Here is a 27,581-nt window from a genome sequence, read left to right as displayed (position 1 = left end):
ATTGTCAGGCTGCCATTTTTCTGAACTTTTAACTCTGTTTCTCTTTTAAAACTGAATGCTTTTAACAGCACCCAAGTCACCTCTTGAATGCTTTGCTGCTTAGAAATTTCTTCTGCTAGATACCCTAAATTATCTCCCTCAAGTTAAAAGTTCTACAAATCTCTAGGGCAGGGGCAAAATGCCACAAGTCTCTTTGCTAATACTTAGCAAGAGTCACCTTTACTTCAGTTCCCAATAAGTTCCTCAGTTCCATCTAAGACCACTTTGGCCTGGATTTCATTGTCCATATCATTATCAGCATTTTGGTCAAAGCCATTCAACAAGTCTCTAGGAAGTTCCAAAGTTTTCCACATTTTCCTGTGTACTTCTGAGCCCTCCAAACTGTTCCAACCTCTTCCTGTTACCCATTTCCAAAGTCACTTCCATATTTTCAGGTATCTTTACAGCAGCACCCCACTCTACTGGTACCAATTTACTGTATTAGTCCATTTTCATGCTGCTAATAAAGACATAACTGAGACTAGTTAATTTATAAAGAAAAGAGGTTTAATGGACCCATGGTTCCACATGGCTGGGGAGGCTTCAGAATCATGGCAAAGGCAAGGAGAAGCAAGTCACGTCTTATGTGGATGGCAGCAGGCAAAGACAGAGAACTTGTGCAGGGGAACTCCTCTTTATAAAACCATCAGATCACTTGAGACTTGTTCACTATCACGAGAAGAGCATGGGAAAGACCTGGCCCCATGATTCAATTACCTCTGACTGGGTCCCTTCCACAATGCATGGGAATTGTGGGAGTACAATTCAAAATGAGATTTGGGTGGGGACACAGGCAAACCATATCAGGGGGTGTCTGATTATATCTTTAACTCACGTTTAAAAATTGTTTTTTTTATTAATAAGTTTTAGGGATTCTTTATACATTTTGAATTCCCATCCTTTGTCAAATACTTGTTTTGCAGAATTCTTTTCCCAAGTTGTGACTTGCCTATTTATTTTCTTGACAATGTTTTTGATAAACAAATGTTTTAAAAGTTGGTGATTTTGATTCGTCAATTCTTTCTACCAAGGTTTTGGTTTTAGTGTCTTATCTAAAAAACTTTGCCTACCCTCAAGTCATGAAAATATTTTCCTGTGTTTTATATATTTTTGCTTTAGCTACTACATTTAGGTCCAAGAGTCATCACAGTTTTTGTGCATGGTTTGATGTAGTGGTTAAGATCCCCCACACCCCACCCAATATGTATACCCAATTGTTCTAGCACTATTTGTTGAAAAGATACTATTGTTTTCTGATATCTGATAATTCTAGATATTTAGCCTGTTGTCAGTCTGATTTTCATTCCCTTGTGGGTGACCTATTTGTCTCTGTTCTGGGTGCCTTCTGAAACTTATCTTTTTCTTTATTTCATCTACCATTATCTTGCTTGTCTTTCAGTATGCCCTTTCAATCCGAAGATTCATGGGTATCTTAACTTTGGCATATTTTCTGCAGTAACTTCTATTCTTGCATTTTCTCTAGGTTTTCTTTCTGGAATTCCTATTGGTTAGAGCTTGAACTGGGATTAGACCTCTAGGAGTTTCACATTTTCTGTTTTTTTTTCTTTCTCCTTTTTTCTAATGTCATATTTTGACCAATTTTGAAGTGTGACAAGCTTATTATTAATTTCCAAGTGCTCTTTCATGTTCTCTAATTGTGCTTTATTTGCAGCATCTCATTGTGATTTCATATATTAATTGTCTTCTAAACTACCTCTGAGAATATTAACTAGAGACTTTAAAAGTTATTTTTCTGTTCCCCAAATTGTTTCTTGTGTAGTCAGCCTTTACTTTTTATTCTTCCAGTTTTTGAAATTGCATGTAGCTGATTTTCTTCATGTGTCCAGTGATTTGGGGATACTTTTTTATGTTAAAAAGAAAAGGCGGAAATTAGCTGATTTTCCTGTGTGTTTCCTCTATTATTTTATACAGAGCTGTTTTCCTGCTAGTTAATGTCCAGAAAACAGAAGAGGCTGACAGAAAGTTCAGTTTTTTTGTTTTGTTTTGTTTTTGAGATGGAGTCTCGCTCTGTCGCCTAGACTGGAATGCAGTGCTGCAATCTCAGCTCACTGCAACCTCCATCTGCTGGGTTCAAGTGATTCTTCTACCTCAGTCTCCTGAGTAGCTGGGATTACAGGTGCCTACCACCACGCCTGGCTAATTTTTGTATTTTTAGTTGAGACGAGGTTTTGCCATTTTGGCCAGGCTGGTCTTGAACTCCTGACCTCAGGTGGTCCACCTGCCTCGGCCTCCCAAAGTGCTGGGATTGCAGGCATGAGCCACCAAGCCCAGTATAACAGGAAGTTCTAATCAGCCAAGTAGAGAGTGCTAAACAGAAAGGCTTCCCTTTAGGGAAAAGTGGCAGGGAGCCAAGAAAGAGGACTTTAACTGGGGTGTCAACACCAGCATCAGTTTATGAGCACTTAGTTAAAAACTATTGTCTACTAATTGTCCTCCTTCCATTCTCTTAGGTGTTCTGGCTTTGTTCATTTGAAAATTATTTATTACTCTTCTTAATTGTGTATTGTGAGAGAGAGAGAGACCAAAGAGTGCGTTCAGGCTGCCATCTTGAACCAGAACTTCATTCTATGTTTTCTCAAGCATTTTCTGCTCTTTCTAAATGTGCATCTTTTGTTGTATTTAGATTGATATCTTTACTTTGTCATGGATATACCAGGCTAATATCCACCTTTGTGCCCTCAGTTATTATGTTTCCTTTTCAGAAATTTCATTCTTCTCTTCCCTCTCTTCTTCCACTTAAATTTAGGAAAATTCTTACCAACTTTCAAAACTTGAGCACGCTTCCTTTGTGAATCTCATTTAACTCAGCTTTCATTGACCTCTTACTTATCTTACTGTTATCCCGCTCAATGCCTGTCATTCACAGTTCAATTCTTAATTATACAGTCTAGTATTACTCACTCTTTTTAGATATTTATTATTATTTTGGTAACTACTTAAAACTCTTTGGGAACAAGTGTTTATTTTTCTGTAGCCTTCAAAACACACAGCACAGTGTGATTATATAGTAGATGTTCAACAAATATTTGTAATTGATTAACTTCTCTATTGTTGTATAAGAGGAGGTAGATAACTAACTGCTTATATTTCTTTTTTCTGGAAACATTAGGAAGCCTGTCTATGAATTGGAAGCTGAATAGTGAAGCTCCGGAAGCCTGTCTTTGAATTGGAAGCTGAATAGTGAAGCTCCATTTCAGGCAGAAAAAAAAAATGCTACGTATTCTACATTAAGGAAAAACTTAAATTTTATAGCATAAATATTGTCTGCTGAAAGCAATGACAATAGGTAGATCCACAAGAGTTGAAGCAAGTAGGACAAGAGTGATTTGGGGAAAAGCAAAAGCAAAATGTGACTAGAAATAGACTTTATAGTCTAGTGTTTCCACAGTGAGTGAGTTCTCCTAACATTGCTAACAGTGTCAGCTTCAACTAAAGGTTTGGAGGTAAAACAAGAGCAAAAGATTTGTAAATAGTATGCTTCTAGTATTCATATCACCAAATATATCTGCTTCACCACCTCTTTGGGCACTTGGTAGGTTTGTATTTGTATTTCCTTGATCTCATTAAGTTAGGGGTAGTCGTGACTTGCTTTGGCCAAAGAAATTAGAGTGAGATTGTTATCACTTCCAGGTAGAAGCTTTAAAAGCTAGTGTGGGATTTGTCATGTCTCTGTTTTCCGCTTCAGGGATTGGAAACATGTGATTCTCCATAATTCTGAATTCCTGAAAGCCTATAACTCACTCATCGTGAGTGAATAACAAAGCTTTGTTGTTTAAGCCACTGAGACTTTGGGAGTTTTATTTCAGTATAATCTAGTGCAGGGCAACCTGCAACCTGCAGGCAAGCTGCCTGTTTTTGTACAGTTTTGTTGGAACACAGGCATATGTATTTTTTTATGTATTATCCATGGCTACTTCCATGCTACAAACGAGTTGAGTAGTTGAAACAGAGATTGTATGGGCTGCAAGCCTAAAATATTTACTTCTACCGTTTAAGAAAGTTTGCTGACCTCTAACCTGGTCTATGCTGACTATGACAGACCTAGAGGTCTCTGGTAAATGCCTTTAGATGGCTACTTTCTATTTTGTACACAACATAAAAGATGTTTATAGTAGCCAGTGTCTAAGATCCCTCTAGTGATCCCTGTCTCTCGATATTCACACTCTTGTGCAGTCTCTTCCTACACTGAGTAGGGTGACTTGTATAACCAATATGGAAACGATGGAGTATTGCTTCTTTGCCCAGGTCATCAAAGACATTATGGCTTCTATCTCCCCCTCTCCGAGATCATTTACTTTGAGGGAAGCCAGCTACCATGTTGTGAAGCCCAAATGGTAAGAAACCGAGGCCTCCTGCCAACAGTCATATGAGTCAAGCCTTCAGATGACTGGTGCCTTGGCCAAAATCCTGACTACAACCTCATGAAAAACTCTGAGGACAAATTGCCCGGTAAAGCTGCTCCCAAATTCCTGATCCACAATTAATATGAGATAATAAATGTTTGTTATTTTAAGCTGCAAGATTTTAGGGCAATTTATTATGAATAGATAACATGCAGTGTTCAAATGAAAAAGTCTACTGGTACTGTGTATGCTTACATATGTATATATTTGCACATAGGCCTACATATATATACACATGTATTATTACTGGACAAATAATTAATGGACATACATAATTACAGTATACTTAAATGATTTTAGATAAGTGGAATTACTTTACCCGTGGAAGAAATTACTATACATGTATGTATCTTTCCCATTCCTTTTCAACACCAAATCTTTGTGGAATAGAGAATAGAATGTATTCTGGGAAGGGAGGACAAAATTTCGAAAACATTTAAATTTTCCTTGATATGTTAAGTGCTCAAATTTGTCTTAAGTTCTTTGTATGTGGGAATAGGGTAAGAAAAGTGGCACAAACTCTGTAATATTTTAACATTTTCTTTCTAAGGATGATGATGGATTTCTAACGAAAGTGTCAGTAGGTCAGTTTTTCAATTTATCTACTATAACCTTCCTAGACACGTTAAATGGAATAGTAAGAGCATTTTGAATTGTGGAAGTGACATCTGGAATCTAGAAAAATATTTGAAATGAAGTTAGGAAGTAGTCAAGGAGCAAAAGTCAGTGAGAGCCCGGGGTCAAGGAAAACTAAATAAAAGTGTGTTTGATAACAAATTGAGACTAACAGGCAAAGATAATGGGTAAAAAAATTCCTTATTAAATGGTACCAACAGATTTGTTTGGACAGCAATCTGTATAGCTTTAACCCAAAGTGTAAACAAATGGTATCTAATTAACATTTTCCGATAATGCTGGTGGGCATAAAGCATGAGTAATTGGAAAAGGAAAAAAGAAAGGCAGGCGGGAGAAAAAAAGGAACAAGGGAAAGAAGAAGTTAAAAAATAAAGAAAATACATGGTGGGATAGAAGTAAATGCCTCTGGTTCTTCTTTTTTTTTGAGACAGAGTCTTGCTCTGTCACCCAGGCTGGAGCGCAGTGGCACGATCTCAGCTCACTGCAAGCTCTGCCTCCCGGGTTCACACCGTTGTCCTGCCTCAGTCTCCTAAGTAGCTGGGACTACTAGGTGCCCGCCACCACGCCAGGATAATTTTGTTGTTGTTGTTCTTTTAGTAGAGACGGGTTTTCATCGTGTTAGCCAGGATGGTCTCCATCTCCTGACCTCGTGATCCGCCCGCCTGGGCCTCCCAAAGTGCTGGGATTACAAGCCTGAGCTACCGCGCCCAGCCGTGCCCCTGGTTCTTAATTCTGTACCAAGCTCCAGGACAATGGCTGCTACCTGGCCAAATCTCATTTTTCTTTTTTCTCTTTCTTTTCCTCCCTCCTTCCCTCCCTCCCTTCCTTCCTTCCTTCCTTCTTTTTTTGGAGATGGAGTTTTGCTCTTGTTGCCCAGGCTGGAGTGCAATGGTGGGATCTCGGCTCACTGCAACCTCTGCCTCCAGGGTTCAAGCGATTCTCCCGCCTCAGGCCCCCAAGTAGCTGGTATTACAGGCGTCCACCACCACTCCTGGCTAATTTTGTATTTTTAATAGAGACGAGGTTTCACCATGTTGTCCAGGCTGGTTTTGAACGCCTGACCTCAGGTGATCCACCTGCCTCGGTCTCCCAAAGTGCTGGGATTACAGGCTAGACCCACTGCACCTGGCTCAAATCTCACTTTTCAAGCCTACAGTTTGTTTTAGGCCTTCCGTAAATATTCAACTATCAACCTGCAAATAAGCACTGACCTCTATAGTTTGGGCTAACATGAAATAAGGGTGAGACTAAAGAAGAAACTACCAAGCTATCCCCCAATGCCCCTAAAAAGGGTGAGAAAAGCTCTCAAAACAAACATAGTTTCTCCTTTTAATACCCTTTTGGTTTCATAACCATGCAGCTCTGCTGTGGATGGGAGGTCTGTATGTGCTGGAGTATGTGCTGTGAAAATCCCCAATGGACTGTGAAATTTTATTAACACATAACATCATAATTATCTTAGATGGTGAATCTGTAGGGTTGAAATCTGGAGACAAGATCCTTGGTGTGACTGCTTTCAGGATCAAACTGTAGAGCAATAGAACTTGTTCTCAAGGCCTGTAGAGTATAACCATAAACTTGTTCTGTTGTAGATGTTTATCATGCTTATTGAACTGTTAATCATAAATATGGCCAAAATTCATGTCTGACAAATTTCATAGCACTAATGAAGGGACAAAATATTTAAGAACCCCTGAGAAGTCTAATATGCTTGAGCATGTTGAGAAAACTAGATTTCTGTAAAAGAAGAGCATGTGTGTACAAACAATGAATGTTTTAAAGGTAAAAGAAAAGGCTGGTTCTTTTTAGAAAATTGAAGACCAATTGTTAAATACTTTATTATCTATCTTATTGTCACTTATTTAGGCTATGTAAGCACAGGTTTGAGAAATCATTTCCTAACTTGCTATAAATGTCAGAGACTGGGATTATCCGAGGTTGTCCTTCTTTAAGATTGGAAGTTAACACAGGAGCCCTCCCAAGCTGGCCTGGATTGTGTTTCTTCAGAAAGGAGGATGTCACAGAATCTTTATAAGGTGTTATTTCATTAAAATGTAACCTTTGCAGTGGTATCTGCATTTCAACCAGGGAAATTTCAGTGTATCCAATGGTATAATGTAAAACTCCAAAAGGGAAATTAAGCAGATATTTTTAGCCAAGGTGCCACCATCATCACTCCACAAATCCTATTGTGTTTGAAGCAGCCCAATCCTAAGTAAGCCATTTCTAACATAATGAAATGCATTTTTCTACAGTTATAGAAGCTAAACCTTAAGTGAGTGCTCTCTGACTTTTATCTGAATTTCATTGAGAAATGTTTGGTCGTGGCTTTTCAAAATTTTAGTTCCTTTGATTACCTTCTTATTTTATAGTCCTTTCAAGTTACAGAGAAAATTGAGTTAGCAGTGTTTTCTTCCTCCAGGGGACATTGCTGCTATTTCTTGGCTCATCTCATTAAGACCTAGCATAGTCCCATAACACACAGTGTCATAGGAGTTGCTCAGCTGTGACCAGGTGTTTCCAATTCTGTTTCATAGTAGCTGAAAGTAAAAACTTCATTTTTTTCCTCAACATCTACTCTGTACTGTTTTTTTCATGATCATTATAGTAGTGAAAAAAGTCTTCAATGGTATATTAGATAAAACAACAAAAGCACAAGGGACAAATGAAAAACATAGATAAGTTGGACTTTATTAAATTTAAACACTTCTGTGCAAAGGATATCACCAAGCAAGTGAAAGGACAGCTCACAGAATAGGGGAGCATATTTGTAAAGTATATATCTGACAGGGAACTTGTATCTAGAATAAAAAACTTCTACACCTCAATAATTTAAAAAACGATTTTTTAAATTAAAAATGGGCAAAAGGCTGAGCTTGGTGGCTCACGCCTGTAATCCCAACACTTTGGGAGGCCGAGGTGGGTGGATCACTTGAGGTCAGGAGTTTGAGACGAGCCTGGCCAACATGGTGAAACCCTGTCTCTACTAAAAATACAAAAATCAGCCGGGAATGGTGGTGGGGGTCTGTGATCCCAGCTACTCAGGGGGCTGAGGCAGAAGAATTGCTTGAACCCAGGAGGCGGAGGTTGTAGTGAGCTGAGATCATGCCACTGCACTTCAGCCTGGGCAACAGAGCGAGACTGTCTCAATAAATAAATAAATAAATAAATAAATAAATAAATAAAAAGGGCAAAAGTTCTGAATAGACATTTCTCCAAAGAAGATATTAGAATGGCCAAAAAGCACATGAAAAGATGCTCAACATCATTAATAGTTGGGGAAAGGAAAATCAAAACCACCATGACATACTTCATACCCACTAGGATGGTTATATTAAAAAAAGACATAACAACAAGAATGTGGAGAAATTGGAATACACTGCTGCTGGAAATGTAAAATGATGCAACGGACTTGGAAGACATCTGGCAGTTTCTCACATGGTTAAAGACAGAGTTAACATATATCCCAGTAATTCCACTCCTATGTATATGCCCAAGAGAATTAAAAACATATGTCTACACAAAAGCTTTTAAGTAAATGTTCATAGCAGCATTATTTATAACAGCCAAAAGGAACAAACAACTCAAATGTCCATCAACTGATGAATGAATAAATATAGACTATTCATACAATGCAATATTATTCCACAATAAAAAGGAATTAAGCACTGATACATGCTACAACATGGATGAACCTTGAAAACATTATGCTAAGTGAAGAAGTCAGTCACAAAAGACCACACACATTAAATGATTTCATTTATATGAAATTTCAGAAAAGGCAAATATATAGACAGAACATAAATTAGAAAGAAGAGAAGTGGCCGGGCGCGGTGGCTCAAGCCTGTAATCCCAGCACTTTGGGAGGCCGAGACGGGCGGATCACGAGGTCAGGAGATCCAGACCATCCTGGCTAACACGGTGAAACCCCGTCTCTACTAAAAATACAAAAAACTAGCCGGGCGAGGTGGCGGGCGCCTGTAGTCCCAGCTACTCGGGAGGCTGAGGCAGGAGAATGGCGTAAACCCGGGAGGCGGAGCTTGCAGTGAGCTGAGATCCGGCCACTGCACTCCAGCCTGAGCGACAGAGCGAGACTCTGTCTCAACAAAAAAAAAAAAAAGAAAGAAGAGAAGTGACTGCTAATGGGTACAGGGTTTCTTTTTGGGGTAATGTGATGGCTGCACAACACTGAATATATTAAAAACCATTGGATTGTACACTTCAAGTAGGTAAATATGGTATGTGAATTATATTTTAATAAAGCTGTTATTTTAAAATTTTTTCCATGAAGTTGATCACGGATACAAGCCAGGGCCAGGTCAAGAACATATAAGCCAGTTGGGAACGGTGGCTCATGCCTGTAATCCCAACATTTTGGGAGGTTGAGGCAGGCAGATCACCCGAAGATCATACTGGCTCCTGTGTCTCATATGTTTTTTTTTTTTGTTTTTTGTTTTTTTTCTCCAACGGAGTCTCGTTCTGTTGCTCAGGCTGCAGTGCAATGGTGCGATCTCGGCTCACCGCAACCTCTACCTCCCGGGTTCAAGCGATTCTCCGGCCTCAGCCCTCCCAGTAGCTGGGGCTGCAGTCGCCTGCCACCACACCCAGCTGATTTTAGTATTTTTAGTAGAGACGAGGTTTCACCATGTTGGCCAGGCTGGTCTCGAACTCCTGACCTTAGTTGATCCGCCTGCCTCCGTCTCCCAAAGTGCTGGGATTACAGGTGTGAGCCACCTTGCTCAGCTTACTTTTTAAAATCGTTCTTTTTTAAACCAATGCCCTAAACTACGTGACATTTTCAGTTTTATCCCTGTGAGCTTTCCATAGTTACATGATTTTGAAAACAAATCAGCAAAGCACTAGCAAAATGCAAGCTTTATCTTCCGAGATTAGAAGTTATTTGGAAACCTCAGGACTCTCATCCTTTGGTTCTGGACAATTTATATTAAAGGGTGGGTATCAGTTATTCTTTTGGCTCATGGCTGAAATGTTATTATAGCTGATCTATTTTGACTTCATGAAGTGAAAAGTAGTAACTGGGGTCCCAATGGACTTCTAAAATCTCAGCAGAATAGCCAATGAGCACATAAGCATTGCTTATGCGGAGTATTGACCTTTGCTAAGTACTTACATAACTGTGTTTTAATGAGCACATTAGAGCTTTGAAAAATGGACTCAACGCTCTTTGGGCCAAGGACGTGCGATTCGGCGGCAAACGTTTCGTTGAAGACAGTGAACCACCTAAGGCGCAGGCTGTAGGTCTGAGGTCCTGGGGGATACTAACAAAGTGTGTTCTGACAGCAGTGGGTAAAAATCCACGAGTCAGACTGGCCTGCTCCTCTCCTAAGCCACAGCAGCAACGTCTGAACAAGGTCTTTGACCTTGATCTGCTCCAGCACGCCGTTTAAATTACAGGTGTCGAAATGAGTTCTGGGTTTGTTGCCGCAGGATACCGCGGGACCGACCCCGTGAAGAACTAACAATTATAAGAATAGAAATAAGAATCTTTCAATCTTCAAACTCACACTCTCCTTTTCCTTCTTTGCTCCGCCCCTACGCTCGCCCACTCTCCGCCCACTTCCCCAGTTTTGGCCCGCCCAGGTCGCTGGTTCGGCTCTGTCCAGCGGCCAGCCTGACTCTGAGAGGCTGACGAGACTCGGGAAGTACGACTCCATCCGGGTGTTTTGTTGAGGATGGTAGAGGGCGTGCTTTTATGATGCCATCGGGGCGGGGCGAAGAGCCAACTCAGGAGACCGGGACTTCCTGAAGAAGGGGGACGGAGGAGTGGCGGGGAGACCCTTTCCACGCCCCTTGGACACTCCATACTGGAGGAGAGAGGCGTCTCAATACTCAAACTCCCTTTTGAGGCGAGATTACTGGAATGGAAAGGATAAATTCAGAGACTCAACTTTTAAAAGACCTACTGCTATTCTGTCCTCTTGATCTGTTTTCCTCTTTTTCGATAACCTTGCAAACTTTCCCACCTCCAATCCTTTCTCCCCCTTTGATTCTGTGCAAATGGTGGGGTCCCATAGGACGCGCAGTCGCAGTCACACCGGGGCGGTGCCGGTGAGAGGCGGGTGACGCAGCGGCCTCGCTGCCATTTTAAGTTGTTTGTTCTCGCTTCTTTCTCAAACGCGACTCTGCCCCGGACCCGGGAGGCGCCCGAGGCCGTCGCCGCTTCTGCAGCCGCCGGTGGGGGGGGGAACGAGGCAATACCGCCGCGGACGCTCACCAACAGCTTCGGCTTTTCCCCCCTCCGGGTCTCCTCGACTTTTTCTGAGAGCCGGAATCCGACTGTAGGGGGAAGAAAGACTCAAGAGCAGATGCTTGAACTGAAATAACTTTATTTTGGGGGGTTACTTCGCTGACCTTTAGCGCAGGGCTTCCTTTCCCTTTCCCTTCCTCCGCCAGTACCAATCCAACTCCCCATCTTTCTCCTCGTTTTTCCTCTTTTTCTTTTTCTCTCCCTGTCGCCGCTGTCTCCGCGTCCTTCCCCTCCGTCGCCGCCCAGGGCGCCGAGCCAGACTATGGGTCCCAGGTGGGGGCTGAGCGGCGGCAGCAGCGCGGGCGGTCCAGTCACAGTGCGCACTGCAGCGGGGATGGAGGGGCTCAGTTGGCTGGTGGTTTTCTCTTGACATGGCTCCTGCCCGTGCTACGAGCAGCGCCCCCGCCGCCGCCGCCTCTTCCGCCGCCGCCACCGCTCCGCCCGCAGGCTGCGGCTAGAGGGCCCAAACCCCGCCCGAGAGTCGGTCCGTGAGTCCCGGGCTTCGCGGGGACAGGGAGGGGATTTCCCCGTCACCCACCCCGCCCTAACTGCCTCAATTCCACTCCCTGCCCCTCGGGAAACAAACTAACGACCCCACCCTAAACAATCCAAACTCTGGAAACATGGTCTGTTCAACGTGAGAGAGCTAATCCGGGAACTTAATTTTTTGGGGGGAGGGTGGGTGGGCTTACTTTAGAAGTAATATTAACACAATTATTTTCTTTCTTCCCCACTGAACCTTCCCATTTACCCTCTCCCGCCTACTCCTCCCGGGCGGGAATTGTTTCCACGATGAAATGAGTGAAAACCCGAGTGATCCTGTGTCTCCCGTGGTGCGAGTGAGTCGCTGCCGCTGAAGGCAAGGGGTGGGGGTGGGACCTGGGGGGGTGGAAGGCAGGTGGTCTCCGGGCACCGCCTGGAATTTGGGAGAAGAACCCGCCACCTTTGCCTCGGCAATGCTCACAAGAAGATAAATCGCACTCCCCACCATCTTGAACGGGGGCAAATCCACAGGGAAGTCTCCCTTGGGGAATGTAGGACTAATTGCAGGCTGGGGGTGTTGGGAACCCGGGCATTAATCAGGTATAACCACAGAGCCGGAATAATTAATACCGTATTATATACCCCTTTTCCTTTTGCCATCATGATTCTCCTTGGCAGCAGCGTTAGCAGCCGCCTGAGGGTGAAAATGTGGTTGATGGGGAAGTTGGTAATGACTCCGCTGTTTTTTCTCATGGCTCCTTTGGGCAACAGCTGCCCGCCCCCGGTATACACTGTAGTTGATTGCAGGGAAACCCTGTACCTCTCCCTTTCCTTCTCTACTGATTTTGCACTTTTCTCTACGCTCACCACCAAGTGTAATCAATAACAAGCACTGACAATACATAGCAATAGTGAAATCTGAAATAACTAAGAATTAGGTACTACAGCCATGGAGCTGGCTGGGTAAAATCTAATTGGATATTTCAGTTTCATTCACCTACCCTGTTTTTGGTGTTTGGTTTTGGTTTTGGTTTTGGTGAGTTTTCTTTTTGTTTTTTGTTTTCTTTTTTTTTTTTTTTTGGAAAGCAAGGATCACACTTCCCCCCCCTCCCTGTTCCTTTTCTTAATCCCTTTTCTAAAAAGAGGGGAAAATCCGGATGGATTTTAGGGATTGGTCTGGTGTCAGCTGTGTTTTATTGCACACCTAAATCCTGATTATAGGCTTTTCATTTCTCCGCAGTCTTTATTTTGGCAGTTAAGCCAAATGTGTTTTCCAGAAAGTTAGTTAGTTTCTCCTCTCTCTTTCCTTTCTTCCCTCCCTTTTTCCCGTCTGACCCCAAACGTTATTGTCCAAACATGACTGGACAGCAGCTTTTGTTTCTTGACCCTGTAATATGACAGTCTGCTAATATTGCCAGAAGGTGCAGTTTTTGGGTTACAGTCGTGATTTTCGCTATTAAATCATATTAGCAGGAAAAAAAATGACTTGTTTCTGTTGTACTTGAGTCTTAAGAAAAAGTGCCCATAGTTTAGTGACAATTTCCAAAGGCTTTAGTACCACCTGTATTTCAAAATGGGGGACCCAAACTCCCGGAAGAAACAAGCTCTGAACAGACTACGTGCTCAGCTTAGAAAGAAAAAAGAATCTCTAGCTGACCAGTTTGACTTCAAGATGTATATTGCGTTTGTATTCAAGGAGAAGGTAATTTAAAGTTCTTAATGGTGAATTAGCACAAGTGATTTTTGTAAGTGTGTATTATTTGTTACTCTTAAATTATTATGAATATTAGGTTAAAGAGTGGTTGAAAAAAGTCTGCTTTGTATGCTCTGTTTTTCACCCTTAGGGGTGATTCTGAATTGAGCAGTTGCAGCATACAAAAAGATCCTTGAGCATTTCTTGGTTTGGAAATAAATTTGAGTCTGAAGCTTAATAGTAGTATACACTGAGTTGACATGGGGTGGGCAACATTATAAAATTTTATGTGGAGTTAACATAGGGAACTTTAGGACGGAATTTAAAGATTATCTGATGTAGAGTATAAATAAGATGCTTGAAATGTTAAATTGTAATTAGACTGTTTATATGCTAAAGTTAGTCTGTTTCTTAAACTCCGTAATGTAGGTAACCTTTTCTCATACATTTAATGAAGTGGAGTGCACCTTAACTTTTAGGAGCAATTAAATACTGAAATGGTTAATTTGTGTTTAGAAGTGTGATTTTCTTTTTTACTTAGAGTTCATTTTGTCTCGTATAGAAGTACAGTTTTTAAAAATTCAAAATGACTTAGAGGAAGTTTCATTTTTAGGGGCGGTGGAGGTCTTAATCCGAATTAGTTCCACAGTTAAATAGCAAACAGTGAGTTGTGAGTAGTCAAGGATGGGATGATAAAAGCAGTATTTTTTGCAACTTAAAATGAACATTTTCTTAAATTATCAACAAGGCTTATTTCACCGGAGATGAGGTTATGAATATAAGGAAGTGCTACTTGAATTTTGGTGCTTAAATTACTAGCTAATTTCATATCAGAAATACAGTCTTAGTGTGGTATCTATTTAGTATCTGGAAGTTTCCCAGGTTTTCCCCTACTGTTTAACTTTTATTTACTTATTTTTGTTGCTGAGACAGGCCTCAGTGTGTTGCCCAGGCCAGTCTTGAACTCCTGGGCTAAAGTGATCCTCCTGTCGTGGTGTTCTAAAGTGCTGGGATTACAGGCAGGAGCTGCCATGCATAGCCGTAACTCTTAACTCCTAAAAGGTTATTTGTATTTAAGAACATTCTTAGCTGCAGAAGTATAGCATTGTGAAGTGATTTTAAAGTAATTTTTGAAGTGACGGTCCCAAGATTGGGTGGTATCAAGGACTTACATCTCCACTTTTGTTGACAAGCTGACTCAGAATTGATGAGATTGGATTTTAGTTGAAGATGATACAATGTATGCTCTTCCGAGAGCATATCTTGGAATGATTGGAGCATATCTTGGATCTTGATTAATCCAAGATAATAAGTGATGAGACCAGATCTTTGTATTTAATCTATACATTACCCCAAATTGCACCGTCTGATTCTTTAACACCAATGATAATCTGGTTTTATTCTGTGAATGGACAGTGTCCATGCAGTTACCCTGAATAATTCATTTTATATACCTAATAGTATAGAATTTCAAAAAGTAGTTTTGTGATGCGAACTTGGTGTCGACTAGTATTAAAAAAGAACTTGGTGTGCTTTTTTTTAGTCTTTCAAATATTGATGGTTTTTGGCTGGGTGCAGTGGCTCACGCCTGTAATCCCAGCACTTTGGGAGGCTGAGGCAGGCGGATCACTTGAGGTCAGGAGTCCAAGGCCAGGTTGACCAACATGGTGAAACCCCGTCTCTACTGAAAATACAAAAATTAGTCAGATGTGGTGGCGCAGGCCTGTAATCCCAGCTACTCGGGAGGCTGAGGCAGGAGAGTCCCTCGACCCAGGAGGCAGAGGTTGCATTGAGCCAAGATCGTGCCACTGCACTCTAGCCTGGGCAACACAGCGAGGCTCCATCTCAAAAAAAAAAAAAAAAAAACCACCCATAAGTATTGATGGTTTTGATTATGTAATGTTGAGAAAGTAATGGAGATTGGCCCATGTAAGGAATGAAACAATTCATTTGTCTGAATAGTGTTGTTTTAAAACTGGTGAGATTTTTAATTTTAAGAAGTAATGTCCAAAATAATGCTATGGACACCATTATGCTATAAAACTCAAGCATTAAACATTCAAATGATAGCTTGTACATGTATGGTTGGAGGGGGAGGGTAGGAGAAGAACAGAATGAATTACCTATCTGAACATGTGTGTTCAGTATATGACTTATTTCAGTCAGTTAAGAATTTTGTGGAGTTAATGTTACATGACATTGTAATATGAACTGAGTGTTAAAAGGCTGTGCTCCCTGTGGGTTAATACACCATTTTCTTTTCTTTTAGAAGAAAAAGTCAGCACTTTTTGAAGTGTCTGAGGTTATACCAGTCATGACAAATAATTATGAAGAAAATATCCTGAAAGGTGTGCGAGATTCCAGCTATTCCTTGGAAAGTTCCCTAGAGCTTTTACAGAAGGATGTGGTACAGCTCCATGCTCCTCGATATCAGTCTATGAGAAGGGTAAGTTCTGCCTTAAGTCTTGACTTGATAAAGTTTCTGTGGATTAACCTTGCATTTCCCACCCCCCCTTAAAGTGGGTAGTTATGATAGTGACCAGTCTCTAAGGGTAAATTTGTCTTTGTGCCATGTTGATAACTGGGATCGTGACTTTAAAGCACTGTGTTTATAGGATTAGAAAAATACATTTTTTACCCCAGACCATTCTTATGTGGATAAAGTATATAAAGGGATTTCTTTAATCCGTGTTAGGTGTTGATGATCGCGGACTTTTTTTTTTTTTGGAGACAAAGTTTTGCTCTTTTGCCGAGGCTGGAGCACAGTGGCGTGACCTTGGCTCATGGCAGCCTCTGCCCCCGCGTATTCAAATGATGCCTCTGCCTTAGCCTCCTCAGTGGCTGGGACTAGGGACTACAGTTGTGTGCCACCATGCTCGGCTAATTTTTTGTATTTTTAGTAGAGACGGGGTTTTGCCATGTTGGCTAGGCTAGTCTGGAACTCCTGACCTCAAGTCATCCTCCTACCTTGACCTCCCAAAGTGCTGAGATTACAGCTGTGAGCCACTGCACCCAGCCAGTAGCCAACTATTTTTGATAATTTAAGTGTTATACATAAAGTTTAAAAATTTTTAAAGTAGGTTTGTTTTTTAAAATTTGATCTTGAGTAAAACATGGGAAACTTTGTTGTATTAGGCTCATAATCGTGTGTATTATTATTGTGGATACATGTCTTATATCTCCGTTTATTGTATTTCCTTTTTTGGGGGGAATATGAATATAAGGAAGTGCTTCCAGCTTTGTAAACTTCTGCAACGTATTAAAAGTTAATCTGGGCATACCTGAACCAAGATATCCCCACAGTTACTTGGGGAGAATGCTGGAGATAACCAGGTACTGGTCTGGAAGAGATTTGTGGACCTTCAAAAATTAATATGCTGGCTATAGTAATGAAGCAGAAGTCAGGAATGGAGAAAAGTAGTTTCCTATCAACATAAAAATAGCATTTCAACTATAATAGGATAGTGATTCATATTAGGAGTTCTAAGATATCTTTGTTAAATAGATTCTGACTTTTAAAGGTGGAAATAAAGTTTAAGGGTCTGACAATACAACAGATACCAGAGATTTTGTTGGAGTTTTGACTATGCACTGATAAATCTAGGTCTTGGTGTTAGGAGCATTGGACTGAGTGTATGTTACTCTCTGCAAGATAAAAAAATTAGGGCCGGGTGCAGTGACTTAACGCCTGTAATCCCAACACTTTGGGAGGCCGAGGTGGGTGGATCACCTGAGGTCAGGAGTTCGAGACCAGCCTGGCCGATGTGGTGAAACCCCGTCTCTACTGAAAAAATACAAAAAAACTAGCCGGGCGAGGTGGCGGGTGCCTGTAGTCCCGGCTACTCGGGAGGCTGAGGTAGGAGAATGGCGTAAACCTGGGAGATGGAGCTAGCAGTGAGCTGAGATCTGGCCACTGCACTCCAGCCTGGGCGACAGAGCGAGACTCCGTCTCAAAACAAAAAAATACAAAATATATTAGCTGGGCATGGTGGCACACACTTGTAATCGCAGCTATTTGGGAGGCTAAGTCACGAGAATCAGTTGAACCTGGTAGGCGGAAGTTGCAGTAAGCAGAGATTGCGCCATTGCACTCCAGCCTGGGCCACAGAGAGGGACTCTCTCCAAAAATAAAAAATTACATCATGAGCTATTCAGATTATAAACTATTATATTTACTTCCTAAGATATAAAATGATATATGGTAGGTCTTTTGTACTTACAAAATGTTTTTATAGGGAAACCCTATAATTTGTGACATTGCTTGATGTAGCTGTTTCTTTAAAAGTAAACTTTTTTTTCCCCCCTCATTTTATAGGATGTAATTGGCTGTACTCAGGAGATGGATTTCATTCTTTGGCCTCGGAATGATATTGAAAAAATTGTCTGTCTCCTGTTTTCTAGGTGGAAGGAATCTGATGAGCCTTTTAGGCCTGTTCAGGTATTTTGGTCTAAAATAAGTGTGATGAGTATTTCAGTATGTGAAAACTACTAGAATATAATAGGGTCTAACTTGATAAATTCTTTGGGAATATGGTTTCTGATAGTTTTATTTCACGAGTCCCCCCAATTTAGAGTATTGTGATGCAAGAGAAGAAAGCATTTGGATTATAGAATCTCTTGACATTGTGGTGGTCCCACCTGCCCAGTGTGGCTTTGAAATTATGGCTAGAGAAAATCTTTTGAAGTGGACATTTATTGATTTATAGAGGGGCCCACACATGAGCTTCTGAGATCTGTAACTCTTGTAGCCTTCACCACACATTCTTCTAAAACAATATATTTAACTCTGCTGCTTCCCAAAGGAGTGTGATCTGAAATGGGTAAAGAAATCGTTTTCTAGAAGTTGATTTGTATATAAAATTATAGAGGAAAGAAGTAAATTTAGTAGTCATTCTTAACCTTAAAATCTTGCTGACTTTTGACTGTTATGGTATACTGGACATTGCTCAAGTGAATCCCCCTCTAGTGTTAAGGGCATTTACTCATGTTGAACCTAGTTTTATTTATAGTATATATGCATAGAAGATGGAGGTTCACCAAAGTGTTAGTTGTGCTTGGTTGTAGGTCAAGTGTAGCTAACTTTCCTTTTTTATTATATGTGTTTACATATATGTTTCCTTTATAATTTATGGCATATATTGCCACAATTTTCTTAAGTATACTTTTATGAGCAGAAAAATGATGACATTAAGGACTCATTTTAAGTATACTAAATCAAATATTAGAAGGCTTTATTTTAAGCTAATTGTGAGGATTATTTGTAATTTAAAACTTTTGCTTCTGCTTATTACCCTGAAGTATCTTTGTGGTTCTTATGTTTTTCACAGACTGTATAAGTTGATATACTCTACCGCCCCCATGGTAATGTTGCTACACATAAGCTCTAGTAATCATCATTTTTAATGTTTTAAGATTAATTCAGCTGAGTTCTAAAGATAATCCATTGGTTACATACATATGAAAGTACTGTGTACAGATTCTCCTGACTTCCAATGGTTCAACCTAAGATTTTTCAAGTTTACCATGATGTGAAAGCCATATGAATTCATTGTGCTCCTTGATTTATGATGGGACTACATCCAGGTAAACTCATTGTAAATTGGAATTGTTGTAAGTTAAAAAGTCACTTTTTGATTTAAAATACGTGTAACTTACACTGGGTTTATCAGGATGTAACATCACAAGTTGTGGAGCATCTGTATTTCTGTCATTTAATGGATGATATCTGACTGACAAGAATACTGGAGAAAATGAATATAAAATGCATGAAAACAGGAATAGAAAAGGCGTATTTAAAGTTCTCAGAACAGGGCTGATAACTCTATCTACTCTGTGGAGATGGTGTTAAGATTTGGTTTTTTAGTTAAGGATTTTCCATTGGAAAAATGTAGCAGTATGTTTTCAAATTTCTGATACCCCGCCTTTCCCACTGGGACCTTATTTGAAATAGTTAACTTTAGTCTTGGGTCAAGTACTCTTTGAAGTCATGGCTGATGTTTATTGAGAGTTGACTGTACTAGGCTTCTGCTTTTTTTTTTTTTTTTCTTTGTCTCTTGAGATGGAGTCCCACTCTGTTGTCAGATTGGAGTGCAGTAGCGTGATCTTGGCTCACTGCAACTTCTGCCTCCTTGCAACCTCTGCCTCCTGGGTTCAAGTGATTCTTCTGCCTCAACCTCCCTGGGTCTACAGGGACACGCCACCACACGCAGCTAATTTTTGTATATTTAGGAGAGACGGGTGTTCACCATGTTGGTCAGGATGGTCTGGATCTCTTGACCTCGTGATTCGCCCGCCTCGGCCTCCCAAAATGCTGGGATTACAGGTGTGAGCCACCTTTTTCCTTTTTGCCTGTCCTTTTTTTGAGACAGGGTTTTGCTCTGTTGCCCAAGCTGGAGTGTGGTGGCATGATCTTGGCTCACTGCAACTTCTGCCTCCCAGGTTTGAGCCATTCTTGTGCCTCAGCCTCCTGAGTAGCTGGGATTACAGGCGCGCAGCTAATTTTTGTATTTTTTTTTTTTTTGTAGAGATGGGGTTTTGCCATGTTGGCCAGGCTGGTCTCATACTCTTGACCGCAAGTGATCTGCCTGGCTTGGCCTCCAAAAGTGGTAGGATTACAGGCATGAGCCACCACACCCGGCCTTAGACTTTCTCTTACTTAATCTCAGTCCTTAAAATAACCGGGTGGTAGATAGGAGGAAACTGAGACAGAAATTAGGTAAATAAGGCCCAAGGCAGTTAAATAGGATAAAAGCCCGGACTGACTGTGCTTTTAACTCACTACCCTGTACTGTGAAAAGTTACCTCTATTAATTATAGAATCTTAAAATTCTGGACTGAATGTAAGAAGTATGATGTAGGTAATAACTTTAGAATTCAACTGCAGTAAGTAGGTTAATATTGTAAGAACTAATTTGCTTTTCTGAAGTAATTTGAAATGTATGAATATCCTGTATGAGGGGCCTTAAATATAACTCACTTAGTTCTTTCTCAAAGAAAATGAGAAAAGGAATGGTAAATTTTAACTCACAGGCCTCATTTTTTTTTTTTTTTTTAACTCTTAAAGCACTTTACTTATTTTTTAAATTTAATTAATTTTTTGTAGAGATGGGGTCTCGCTTTGTTGCCCAGACTGGTCTTGGACTTCTGGGTTCAAGTGATCCTCTTGCCTCAGCCTCCCAAAGTGCTGAGATTACAGATGTGAGTCACCGTGCCTGGCCTTTTGAAGCACTTTAAAATCTGAAAATTTGGGCAGTGAGGATATAATCGGAACCAGAATAAGGATTGTTTTTAAATAGTGAGTTCTTCAGTGTACTATGAAGTGCCAGGAGGTACTACTGAAATATATCTCTTCTTTTCATTATTAATGCTACTACCAAGGTTAGATCCTCCCCCGACTGTTAGAATATTTCCTTACTTCTGTGGGAATTACTCTTCATGTTGCTTATGAGAAGTTGTGTGTGTGTGTTTGTGTGTGAGTGTGTGTCCACCATTTCTTTTCACATAAGTGGATATTCAATATGATAGAATTGAAATGCTATAGAACCATAAGGAAGGTCTTTTTCAGTCTCACTCAAACCTCTTTTCAGTGTGATTACTGTTCCTGCACCCACCTTGGTTACTTCCCATATTGCAGCTTTGTTACTTGAATAGTATTTCAGTTTTTAACACATTTGTTTTTGTGTTGGTTCTGTTTCCTGGCATGGCTTTTTTGTTTTGTTTTGAGATGGTGAGAATGGGGTCTCACTCTGTCATCCAGGCTGGAGTGCAGTGGCACAGTCATGGCTCACTGCAGCCTTGACCTCCCAGGCCCAAATGATCCTTCCACCTCAACCTCATGAGTAGCTGGGACCACAGGTGTGCACCACCATGCCCAGCTAATTATTTTTGTAGATAGGATCTCACTGTGTTGCCCGGACTGGTCTCAAACTCCTGGCCTCTAGTGATCCTCCCGCTTTGGCCTCCAAAAGTGCTGGGATTATAGGTTTGAGCCACCATGCCCAGTCAGCATTTATCAGATTACTTACCATTGCTACTTTGTCCTGGGGAAATTCTCTTAATCTTTAAAGGTGCAATCCAAAATCATGTTCCCGTGTTACTTACTGTTATTTATTTTTTTCTCCTATGGCAGTTTGATGATAACCAAATTTGGGCCGGGTGCGGTGTCTCACGCCTGTAATCCCAACACTTTGGGAGGCTGAGTGGTGCGGATCACCTGAGGTCAGGAGTTTTAGACCATCCTGACCAACATGAAGAAGTCCTGTCTCTACTAAAAATACAAAAGTAGCTGGGCGTGGTGTGGTGCATGCCTGTATCCCAGCTACTCGGGAGGCTGAGGCAGGAGAATCGCTTGAACCCAGGAGGCGGAGGTTGCAGTGAGCCAAGATCACGCCATTGCACTCCAGCCTGGGCAACAAGAGCGAAACTCTGTCTCAAAAAAAAAGGGGTGGGAAAAATTGGAGTTTTACAAATAATCACATCTTATTCTGGGAAAGGATTTGAAACAAGTTGGGTTTTATATTTGGATGTACTTGTCCTCTTCAGCAGTGTAATAAGCCCGTTAAGGCTGAAGTAACCTTATTCCTATTTTTTAGTAGCTAATAGCATGCTTTTGATATGGTTATGATCATATTAATAATTTAGTATTTGAATTGTATAGAAGTACAGTTTGGTATCATGTTACATGTAGTGTATTGTGATGCTATATCATAGTTTATGTTATGGTTTATAAGAAAAGCTCCTAGGTATAAAATCGTGCATAGCAGGAACTTGGTTTTTCAATGTTATTATTTCCTACTGTTTTAGACGTAACAGGGCAATAAAATATGTTTGAACTAAATGGACTAACAATTATTTGTACAACTCAGTATTATCTAAATATCATATTGTTAAGTCTAGGTTTCTTGAATTCTTCATCAAGCCTGGTCATGTCTTAGCATTTGGCGTCTCCCCATGCCCAACAGATATTTTGTGGGAGGATGGAGTTGATCTTCCTCATGTTAAAAGATTGAAGGGCGTGTTCTGACTTAATTGATAACAGTCTTTCATAACTTCACAGATTTTTGAAAATTCACATAAAAACATAGCCTATCTGTGAGGAGCAGAACTATATTTCAGTTGTGGGCTTTACATTTCATTTAATCCTCTTAACTGTCCTGTGAAATGGGTTACGGCTTTATTTTATAGATGAGGAAGCTGAAGTTTAGGTAAGTTAAGGAATCTGTGTAAGGTCACGTAACTAGTGAGTTGTGCAGCTAGGGTTAGAATAAACATTTATTTATTTTTTTCTTAGAAACAGCAATTAACAATGTGCCTCTTAATCAAAAGAGAAGAGATGTCCTTGAGGCTTAAAGTACTATGGTGGGAGTCTTGGACTGAGTAGGTTTGAAAATACAATTTTATGATCATGGAGTACTAGGATTTAGTCATTTTGATGCAGAGAATTTCCCGATCAGCTGTCGCCGTGGAGTGTACTGTCCAATAGAATTCTCTACAATTAAGGAAATGTTCTGTATCTTAAGAGATTGTTCTTAATGGTGGCCAGTAGTCATGTGACCATCGAGCATTTGAAATGTGGCTAGTGTTACTGAAGAATGGAATTGTAAATATCTTTTAATCTAAATTTTTGCCTGTGATCCTAGCTGTGGGTTTGCCATAATTTGTTTTTTAAAGAGGAAAAAATAACATTTGACTGTTGGCTGCTTTATTGGACAGCACAGCTATATGCATATAGATGCAGATGTTTCAGGTAGTATAACTTGTTTGAAGTTAAATACAAATGTTGTATTTTGTATTTAGGCCAAATTTGAGTTTCATCACGGTGACTATGAAAAACAGTTTCTGCATGTACTGAGCCGCAAGGACAAGACTGGAATCGTTGTCAACAATCCTAACCAGTCAGTGTTTCTCTTCATTGACAGACAGCACTTGCAGGTAAGCGGGTTTTTTGAAAACCACTTACAGCCTCATTCAAAAAGCTTATTGGTTAGTAAATGTTTTTTATACAAGTTACTTGTTTTGTCTCCCAAACACTGCATTATTTTTGAAGTTACTTAAAAAAAACAAAAAATAGGCTGGGCATGGTGGCTCACGCCTGTAATCCCAGCACTTTGGAAAGCTGAGGCGGGCATATTGCTTGAGCTCAGGAATTCCAGACCAGCCTGGGCAACATGACGAAACTTCATCTCTACAGAAAATACAAAAACTAGCCAGGCATGGTGGCGTGTGCCTGTAGTCCCAGCTGCTGGGGAGGCTGAAGGGGGAGGATTGCTTGAGCTTGGGAGGCTACAGTGAGATCTTGCCACTACACTCCAGCTTGAGTGACAGAACGAGACCCTGTCTCAAAAAAAATGAATTTTTAAAACAGTATTTCCTAGACCTCACCGTAGAACAATGGTTCCCAAATTTTGCCACACATTACAGCCATCTGGCAAGCTTTTTTTTTTTTTTTAAACAAAAGGGCAAAAACCCACCTCCTTCGAAGCTTTTAAAAGTCAGGATTCTAGTGAACAGTAGTGGGAACCGTTGCCCTAAAGCATTTCTACCAGATGTGTGGGCAAGGGATAAACATCACTTGAGAACTTGTTAAAAATATAGACTCTCAGACTCTACGAATCAGAATCCGCACTTTAAACAGAACTCTCAGGTGATTTGAAACACATTGTGTTTCCAGAAGTACTGACCTGGCCCTCTTTTTTGTTTGTTTATTTTGAGAGGGAGTCTGTCGCCCAGGCTGGAGTGCAGTGGTGCGATCTCAGTTCACTGCAAGCTCCACCTCCCGGGTTCACACCATTCTCCTGCCTCAGCCTCCCGAGTAACTGGGACTACGGGCGCACGCCACCACGCCTGGCTAATTTTTATTTTTTGTATTTTTAGTAGAGACGGGGTTTTACCGTGTTAGCCAGGATGGTCTCGTTCTCCTGAACTTGTGATCTGCCTGCCTTGGCCTCCCAAAGTGCTGGGATTACAGGCTTGAGCCACCGTGCCCAACCGACTTTTTAAATCTAAAAGGATGAGTGACATTTATTTAAAAGATCCACATTTATTTCAAATAAGCACTTCCATTTGGGCACAGTGTCTCTTGTAATCCTAGCATTTTGGGAGGCCGATGGGGGAGGATTGCTTGAGTCCAAGAGTTCAAGACCAGCCTGGGCAACAGAGTGAGACCTCATCTCTACAAAAAATCAAAGAAATTAGCCAGACATTGTGGTATGCTCCTGTGGTCCTAGCTACTCTGGAGGCTGAGGTGGGGAGAATCACTTGAGCCCAGGATTTTAAGAGTTGCAGTGAGCCATGATGGCGCCAACATACTCCTGCCTGAGTAACACAGTGAGACCCCATCTCAAAAAAAAAAAAAACAAAAAAACACTGCCAACAACAAATAACCACTTCCCTTTTAAGCAGCAATCAAAGTATTGCAATTTAGTTTTTAGATGAAGCCACTTGCTGGCTGTGTGATCTTGGACAGGTTGTAACTGTTGGGAGAGCATTTTGCTTCTGTGAAATTGAACAAATGATAATCCTAAGGTTGTTAAATTTAACCTAAGGTTGTTACATTTAAAATTAATACAAGTATATGTACATATGTATAGGTTCATTTACATTTGTAGACTACTTCAGACATCTTCAAAGTCAGTCTTTATTTTGCCTTTTAGAGGTGCTAGTGAACAAAAGATGAACTTTGTAGTTAAGTTGGATGTTCAAATGGTAACTACTTCTTAAAAATAAGGGTTTTGATTTAACTGGTAATAGTTTGGCTTTCTTCTAGTCCCTTACCCCAGGATATGCTTAAATCTTTCTTTTATTTTTTGAGACAGGGTCTCACTCTGTCACCAGGCTGGAGTACACTGGCATGACCATGGCTCACCATACCCTTGACCTCCTGGGTACAGGTGATCCACCTCAGCTTCCCGAGTGGCTGGACTACAGGCATGTGCCATCACATCCAGCTAATTTTTGTATTTTTTGTAGAGATGGGTTTTCCTCATGTTGCCCAGAATGGTCTTGAACTCCTGGGCTCAAGCAATCCTCCTGACTCAGCCTCCCAAAGTGCTGGGATTACAGGTCTGAGCCACCACACCTAGCCTTAAATTTTTACCTATTCCTTCATTCTCTCACTAGCTTCTGTTCTTACCACATCTGCTTTGTCTTCCTCTATATAAAAATGACTTCAAACTCATGAAATGCTTTTAGATTTAATTTCTTCTAGCAAGTAGTCTCTGGTTTACTTCCCCAACTTTTTATCTTTTAATTCTGCATAAATTTTTCCTGCATCTTATATGGCAAGATTTTGTCCATCTAGAATATGGATAGGGACTGTAATTTGTCCCTTACTCTGTATGTTAAGACACTTAATTGTGGGAAGTTGACTTCATGTGACAGTTATGCTAAAGTCTTATTTTTAAAAAGTATTAAAATGTTTCCCCTTCCAGACTCCAAAAAACAAAGCTACAATCTTCAAGTTATGCAGCATCTGCCTCTACCTGCCACAGGAACAGCTCACCCACTGGGCAGTTGGCACCATAGAGGATCACCTCCGTCCTTATATGCCAGAGTAGAGTACTGACCAGCAAAATGGAGAAGATCAGAGAATGCAGCAGCAATGTTTTTTCTTGTTTTCTTACCACTTTATTCTTTCAGAGTTTAAAGAAAATGGACTCATGCACAGAACACTATGCATTTTGAAACTCGTTCATCCTGGATTTTTTTAAATCATTTTTATCTCAGAACTTAAAAAAAAATTAGATGTCGTGCACAGACTGTGTGAAAGAAGATGCTTTGCATATTTGCTGCACTGCATCAGTATCTTACTAAAAATGTGAAATGAAAGGACTATTGTACACTGAAATGCTTAAATGTATCTGAAAGCACAAGGTGATACTCATTTTTATGGTCTTCCCATTTGTGCTGGTATTTGCCTCTTTTACATCTGTCATCAGTATTTAGAGGGTGAGAAGTGAATGTAACAGGTATAAATAACATTTTTAAAAACAATAGCTTTGCTATAATCACAGTTGTTCCAGAGCACTGTCAGATTCATTCTAATGACCAGAACTGGTTGTTTAAAAAAGAAAATACAACCATGGGAAAGAAATCTTAAATGAAAAATGCATCTCATTGTAGGCATTCTTGCCTCATATTTTACTGGGCCATGTTTGTTTCCTGGTACTCATGTATTTTTTTTTTTCCAGATCTCTTTCCCCAAGTTGCTATTGTAGGAGTATTCTGCGTGTGGATGCAGTTATACTCATTAAAGCAGATCTGGAGTCTGAAGTAGCTATAAAGCAGCTATAAAACTGAGAAATACATTCATAGCTGCAGAAACCATGATAGGTAGAGGACTTTGTTTTGTTTTGTTTTTTGGTTTTACAGAGAAGAGATTTTTATTACAAAGAAAAAAATTCCAGTGAATTGTGCAGAAATGCTGGTTTCTACACCATCCTAAAGAAAAACTAAAGGGTATTTTGGAGTATAAAAAGGTTATAAAGTTGGAATCTTAAATTGTAAAATTAACCATTGAGTGTCAAAGTTCTAAAAGCAGAACTCATTTTGTGCAATGAACATAAGGAAAGACTACTGTATAGGTGTTTTTTTTTTTTTTTTTTTTTTTTTTTTTTTTTTTTTAATGAAGAAGAGCTTTGCTTAAGGGTTGCATACTTTTATTGGAGTAAATCTGAATGATCCTACTCCTTTGGAGTAAAACTAGTGCTTACCAGTTTCCAATTGTATTTAGCTTCTGGTTGGAATTTGGAAAAACAAAAAAACAACAAAAAAAGAAAACCTAAATAAAATAGGTGAAAGTACCCTGACTGTTCAGGTGAATACACAAAGTTTGAAGTGTTAACTTTTTTTTTCCATTTCGCTGATGCTACTGGTCACCTTAGGGAATTACTTTCATTTCACAGTCTGGCTAAACAGCAAATTCAGAAGAAAAATACCTGGCAGTTGAGTGTGTAACTTCAAGAATACTAATCAAGAACATACTGTCAGCTTTCAAAAGTTAGCAACCTGGCCTTATATGCCTTGCTTAATGGGAAAGTGC

The 27,581-nt window shown here is 40.4% G+C and overlaps 1 protein-coding gene across 3 annotated transcripts; it reads left to right on the top strand.

Moving 5' to 3' along the window:
* The first annotated feature begins 11,150 nt into the window (after positions 1-11,150).
* On the top strand, positions 11,151-27,369 carry C4H6orf62 (chromosome 4 C6orf62 homolog). Of its 3 annotated transcripts, none has more exons than XM_010365235.2 (5): positions 11,151-12,206; positions 15,813-15,989; positions 17,859-17,981; positions 23,339-23,473; positions 25,972-27,369. In XM_010365235.2, the coding sequence occupies exons 1-5, from the start codon at positions 12,165-12,167 to the stop codon at positions 26,095-26,097; spliced, it is 603 nt and encodes a 200-aa protein (XP_010363537.1). In that variant the 5' UTR covers positions 11,151-12,164; the 3' UTR covers positions 26,098-27,369. The 3 variants fall into 3 exon arrangements, with proteins under 3 accessions (XP_010363537.1, XP_010363530.1, XP_030785236.1); XM_010365228.2 differs by lacking the exon at positions 11,151-12,206 and adding an exon at positions 12,732-13,552; XM_030929376.1 differs by lacking the exons at positions 11,151-12,206; positions 17,859-17,981 and adding an exon at positions 12,732-13,552.
* The last annotated feature ends 212 nt before the right edge of the window (positions 27,370-27,581 follow it).

The sequence above is a fragment of the Rhinopithecus roxellana genome, chromosome 4, assembly GCF_007565055.1.
Source record: "Rhinopithecus roxellana isolate Shanxi Qingling chromosome 4, ASM756505v1, whole genome shotgun sequence".
In the NCBI taxonomy this organism is placed as follows: Eukaryota; Metazoa; Chordata; class Mammalia; order Primates; family Cercopithecidae; genus Rhinopithecus; species Rhinopithecus roxellana.
The sequence above is the reverse complement of the archived record's forward strand: the minus strand, read 5'-3'. Positions and strand labels throughout refer to the sequence as shown.